At 32.0% G+C, this 6309-nt stretch overlaps 1 protein-coding gene across 3 annotated transcripts in view; it reads right to left on the bottom strand.

Annotated features, from left to right (window-relative positions):
• Nucleotides 1-3408, bottom strand: part of LOC116851581 (steroidogenic acute regulatory protein-like) — a 16888-nt gene extending 13480 nt beyond the window's left edge. The window contains exons 1-5 of one of the 3 annotated variants that reach the window (XM_032831137.1): nt 3218-3408; nt 2818-2985; nt 2139-2411; nt 451-531; nt 255-332 (exon numbers count right to left, since the gene is read on the bottom strand). In XM_032831137.1, the coding sequence (XP_032687028.1) occupies nt 255-332; nt 451-531; nt 2139-2381 (402 nt within the window). In that variant the 5' untranslated portion in view covers nt 2382-2411; nt 2818-2985; nt 3218-3408. Of the gene's footprint in view, nt 1-254; nt 333-450; nt 532-2138; nt 2412-2817; nt 2986-3012 lie in introns of all 3 variants that reach the window. The other 2 variants (XM_032831139.1, XM_032831136.1) reach the window with 2 other exon arrangements.
• Nucleotides 3409-6309: the final 2901 nt, after the last annotated feature.

The following is a 6309-nucleotide window of genomic DNA, read 5'->3' as shown; positions in this document are numbered from 1 at the left end:
ATATATATATATATATATATATATATATATATATATATATATATATAACTATTTTATTATTATTAAACAGAAACTCAAAATTAGTTTTTGTATCGCGCGGCTGTTAGAAGCGATATTTTAAACAAAGGAATCGAAAAATAAAGATACTTTATTTTTTATTTTATTTCATTCCTCGCTCGTATTTATTGCAATTAATTTCTTTTTTCTTTTCTTGCAGGAGAATCCATAAATAACGTATATAATCGCATACTTACAGCTATGATGATCCAGTGATTGATATACAGCAGCGCATAAAAGAGCAACAAGACTGTGAACCTGCAAATCGCTGCCATCTGAGAAGATGACATCCGTAAAATCTCTGCTCCCAACGAATAATGAAAAATTATGACGAACTGAATGTCATTTTCGTCATTTTGTTATTAAAGGTAATGACATGCAGTATATACGTACCACGATGTCAAACAGGGACGTCTTTATATGATAATGAACCACCTGATCTACAAAAGCTGTTTTCAAACTTTGGCCTGCGATCTGTAAATACAATAGACCAATTATTAGCTTCTTAATAATCTATAATTTACTCGAATTAAGTAACCTTTCATCTTTGGACGAGCAAAGAAATAGGCTACATCCAGGAATTTTCAGGAATATGGTGCGTTTCAAAATAAATTTTTAACAAAATAATTTTGCCTTATAACCTCCTTGAGAGATCTTTTACGTTCGAATGCTAGAAAAAATAGGCTATATACAGAAATTTTTTCAAAGAAAACTTTGCATTAATCGATTTCTAACTTGACACATTTATTATATAAGCATAAGGGAATATTAAAAACACAATAGTGTTATTTGGAAATATACATAAAACTTCAAATATGTTTTCCTCAAACTATGTTTTCAATATACAATATTTCTCAAAGAGAAATTCAAACAAGAAATTGGTTTCGAAGTAAATTTATCCCTCAGAAACTTTTCCTCGAATCGATATATATATATAAAGTCTTCAAAATATGAATAACAATTTTATCTTTGATATTCTTTATTCTTTTATTTTTATTTTTAGTAAAATAGAAACTCGAAATTGTTTATTGGTAAATAAACAATGTGGCAAGCAACCAATCAATACATTGCAATATATATGTTTATATTAAAGATATGTGGAAAGTTTAAAGTCAATCAGCTCAATAATTTTTGAGAAATATTGTACATCGATGTTGGAAACAGTTTGAGGAAATATTTAAAGTTTTATGTACATTTCTGAATAATTATTGTGTTTTTAATATCCCTTATGCTTATATAACAAATGTGCCAAGTCAGAAATCAATTGTCACAGAGTTTTCTATGAAAAATGAGTTTTCCATTTCTGTATATAGCCTATTTTTTCTAGCATCCAAAAGTAAAAGATCTCTTAAGGAGATTGTAAGGCAAAATTATTTTGTAAAAATTCATTTTGAAACTTGCATCACATATAAAATAAGATATTACATAAGTGCTTATGTTTTAGAGAAAGTATAACTATTTAAAAATTAGATATGTTGAAACTAAAAATTAACACTTTTTACATATGTGTGTGTATGTATGTATTCTTTGGGATTGCTATTTTTAATTTTATTTAAACTAAAATTAAGGTTTTAATGGAAAATTAATATGATATTAAAGAGTAATGTATTGATACTGTACACAAATTACAAAATTATTGACCGTGTTGTTTAGAAAATATAACAGTGAAAAGATCATAATTTATAGTAACATTCAAAGTATATATACATATATTTAATTTAAGCACTTATATAGCTGTTTCAATTATCTGTGCATCTGTATTAAATCAATTGATGCACAAATAAAGCATTAATAAGAAGGATAAAACAATATTTTTTATATTTGTAATATATATCTATCTCAACTTTGTCTTAAATTAACATTTATTATTTAGATAATAAAATAAATGTGTCATACGAAAATATATAATTAGTTTATAACTGGTCTCTTTGATGTATCACTAAAAATACAACATTGGTCTTACAACTTCTTAAAAAAAAGAACTAATCATCAGTATCACATTGGGTAGAAAAACAGAATTCCTAACAGTTTTGTAAATTATTTTCCAGAGATATCAGACAAGTGTGAACAGTTTGGCATACCATAGTGCAAATGAGCCACATGAGAAACGTAAGGAGAAGATCAAAGGTGACGAAGAGACAAAAGGAACGCCTAACATGGGACATCCTGCCGTTGTGTCTTGCTCCTGCAATCAGATCCTCACTGAGAACGATATCTGGTGTTCTTGTGATGCTATGCTGAGTGACTGAGCTCCTCTGGGAATTGATAGAGCCACTTAGTATGGCCTCAGCAGCCATTCTAATTTGTCTCTCATCATCTGACATCTTTCTGGTGTAGATGACTGTAACGTTTATCTATGATATAACAAAATAATGCATGTATATTAATAGAGTTGAACATGATGAGCCTGCGAAATTCGCGATCGATTTATCTTCAATATATTTATTATCATTAATATGGATCTGTTTTCTATTGCTGAACTAGTGTACACTTTACTTAAACCTAAAAAAGAGGCAATATATACAGATATACAGATAAAACTCCACTTAGTATGGAAGAAAAGTGAGAGAACTAGTGCAACCAGTTCAGCGATAAAAAACAGATCCTATAGGTCTGTTCTTTGTAGTTGCACTGCTGAACTAGTGCAATATATTGAAGTGAGACAAATATACGTTTTCTCACTTTAACTTATTGCACTAATTCAGTAGTGCAGCTACAAAGAACAGGCCTTATGACTGACACGACTGCTCCATTGTTTACCTAAGCATAGCAACTGCACTCGTAAAATGTGTGCGACTTCTGTGTTCTGTTATCTCACTGTCTTCTTTTTCTATCTCCCAGATTGATTATTTATGAAGTAATCACAAGCAATAAGAAGTTTTGGGAAGCGAACATAACGTTCACACACATATTTGGCACACAACGCGACTGTAAAAATCAAGTGAATATCCTAACCTTAAAGTTCTCGACATAATCGTTCGATCATATCGAGCGACGAAAGCAACTGAGGACTTGACAGGTCAATGGATGAACGAGTTTGCGTATTATATGAAAATTCACGCGTTTTGAAACCAGGTTGAGAATGTCGAAGCACCGTGTACACCATAATCCGATTGCAACCGATCATTTTTCGTTTGACTTTTTTTGTATTATACGTTACCGTCTCGTGGCTCGTAGCTCGTTCTCATAAATACGGCCGCGTACACATTCTGTCGGTCGATACAATGTCATACTCGACCATCGCGTCGTACGCTTTTCCTGCTACATTCCTACTGTAACGACCCGAGCACCTGTCTTGACACTGCTGTGACACTATCGTTTTATCGTCACAACCGGAATGGTAAACATGGAAACTAGAGTCCAGTGTTACCAGATGGTTGAAAAATTAAGCGGTAGATGGCATACCAAAAAGCGGTAGATTTGAAATTTAAAGTGGTAGATCTTCTATTTCAGAAGTTTCGTAAAATATAAGATATGTCGTGCCCTGTTGTTGCTGGGCGCGGCAAGGTGCGTGGCGGTGAGAAGTGAGTTCGTTTAGAAGGAATGTAGTCACACTTTTTATATAAAAGGCTTTATTATAACTATGACTAATGTGTCTTATTGTAACTCCCGATTTTATGGTAATGACACGCGACGAGTACGTTCGTCGCGGGCGAGAGACCGAGGTATTAATTCTGTCGCGGGCGGTCTTCTCAGCTCTTTTATAATATTGTGTAGTCTTGTCGGAGGGGGTGCCTGGCGACAAGGAGATTACCATATTTGGTAATTAATTGGTTCGGCTCGAAGTCCGAAATGCGGAATGTGCAAGGTGATGCTTAGCGCAGTAGTTGCACATCCGCTTCCTCGTTGTAGCGCAGTCGAAACGGTTCTTCCTGAAGCGTTCCCACGATAATAATATTTGCGATTATAACAGATATAAAACTGATAATTAATAAAAAAATATTCTAATTATAAATAATACGAATACCTAAAATAACTCAATAGCAAATAAAAGAGAAATTATACTTATAATAAAAAATGTATTCGTTTTTTCTGTAATCTTTATTTAGTTTTACTGAATATCAAATTTTGCATAAAACTGGTTAACAAAAAAAATATTCTAATAATAATAAGTAATACGAAAGCTAATGAGGAGTGGGAACGTAGAGTTTTTAGGGACTCTAATAGGAAACACGATAACATCGCTCACGGTGGTCGTCTGGCAGTACTAAATTAGAATAGCAAAAATAATATGCTGTTTCAAATGTAATTTTCTTACTTGTAATCGTGGTTGTCAGTCTTTAATGTATTCTTCAAGATTAAAATTTTTAATTTTTAATTCATACACGAATAATCGATAAAATATATAAGTAAAGTAAAAACAAACGGTAGATAACCCAGCTAAAACAGTAGACGGTAGATTTGTGAACCAAAACGGTTCACAACACTGCTAGAGTCATCAGGGCTGCGTTTAAAAATTCTACACAACGGGTAGAGTAGCATTTAATTGATCAATAAGAATAAAGCTAACTAGGATTTCTTTATTACGATTGGTCAATGAAATGTACTCTATCCACCAAGTAGAATTTTGGAACGCAGCCCTGGGGGTCGATTGTGTATCTGAAAACAGATTGAAAATGACAAAAGTGAATAAATTTACTAGAATATTTGTAACTTAATTGGTCAATACCTAATGAATTTGCTCACTTTTGTAATTTTCTCAGTTTTGAAATATATAATCGACCCCTAGAATTTGGCCAAAGAGAAGAAGAAGAGGCGTCATGGACCGGTTTTAGGTGATCCCAATTTTAGCAGAATGGCTACAGCGTCTCTGACCAACTGTGCACATAAACTACGTAGCCAATGCACAGTAACGTTGTAGCCCATACAGCACAGTAACGTTGTAGCAACATTGCAGCATTATTGTTTTACAATATTGTGACATTGCAACAACGTTGCAAAATGCTACTGCAACGTTGCAGCAACGGTAAAATATCCGCTTGCGGCAATATAACAACGCAACTGTACAGCAACATTGCAATGCAATATATATGTAATATTATTAATATGTTTTATTATATACAAAGTAAAATCCCAGATAACACCCTTACAGGAATATCATACTAATAAATACTAAAAAATTATTAGTGATTATATATTACCCAGCCCTATCCGACTTTGCTATTCTGCCTATACAAAACTGTGTCCACGTAATGACGAAAAAGTTGCAGATGGCGCTACTATCGAGTTAGCCTGTTAAGGCGATTTTTGGCGATCTTTGGTACATGTACCAAAGTATACCAAATTGCACCAGAACGTTTTTGCGTGTTTGGTACTATGTGGTAGAGGCGTGGTTTACCGTTTGGTATAACTTTGGTTTGTACCACGCTGTACCTTGCTCGAGAGCAGGGTAGTTTTCCAAAGTCTCTGGTACGTAGCAAATGCGCGCCAAATATAAAATAAATAGCTGTATCCAGCAAGAAATAAACCATCGATTTGACATCGATTCGGCGTAGTTGAGACTTTTTCAATGTCGAAACAACGTCAATTCGATGGTTTATCTTTCATTGAATAAGCAACGTGTTTTATACGCCAATTTATTTTGCACTTAGAGGTTAAGTAGTGATCAGTGATGATTAAAATAGTGAACTATAGAATACTATACGATTAGTATAACATTTCTTTATATTTAAAACAAATTGCGTTCTATTCATAAAATATTGTTAAATGTATAATTTCAAATCGAATTGGACCGATCAATATTTACTACATGCATGTTATGATATCAAGTATTTAACAATGATATTAACATAATAATTATTTGTGACATTCAATACTTCTGAAGAAATATAATTGTGGAAAAATATATTGTTTGAAAAATGTATATTATTTATTACTTACTTTTTGCATTTCTTCTTGACGTATTATTAAATTCAATAACTGTTGAAACGTTATACCCCTTATAGAAATATCATATTAAGAATCATTGATAATTATTTGTGACATTCAATACTTCTGAAGAAATATAATTGTGGAAAAATATATTGTTTGAAAAATGTATATTATTTATTACTTACTTTTTGCATTTCTTCTTGACGTATTATTAAATTCAATAACTGTTGAAACGTTATACCCCTTATAGAAATATCATATTAAGAATCATTGATAATTACTTATTATCCAGTATTTTTAATACTGAAAATAAGTAATTATCAATGATTCTTAGTATGATATTTCTATAAGGGACGTTTCATTCTAAAAGTCATAAAAAAA

The sequence above is a fragment of the Odontomachus brunneus genome, unplaced genomic scaffold, assembly GCF_010583005.1.
Source record: "Odontomachus brunneus isolate Ranch 3 - 2012 unplaced genomic scaffold, Obru_v1 Obru_scaffold_179, whole genome shotgun sequence".
NCBI lineage: Eukaryota > Metazoa > Arthropoda > Insecta > Hymenoptera > Formicidae > Odontomachus > Odontomachus brunneus.
This window is presented reverse-complemented; position numbering and strand designations above follow the sequence as displayed.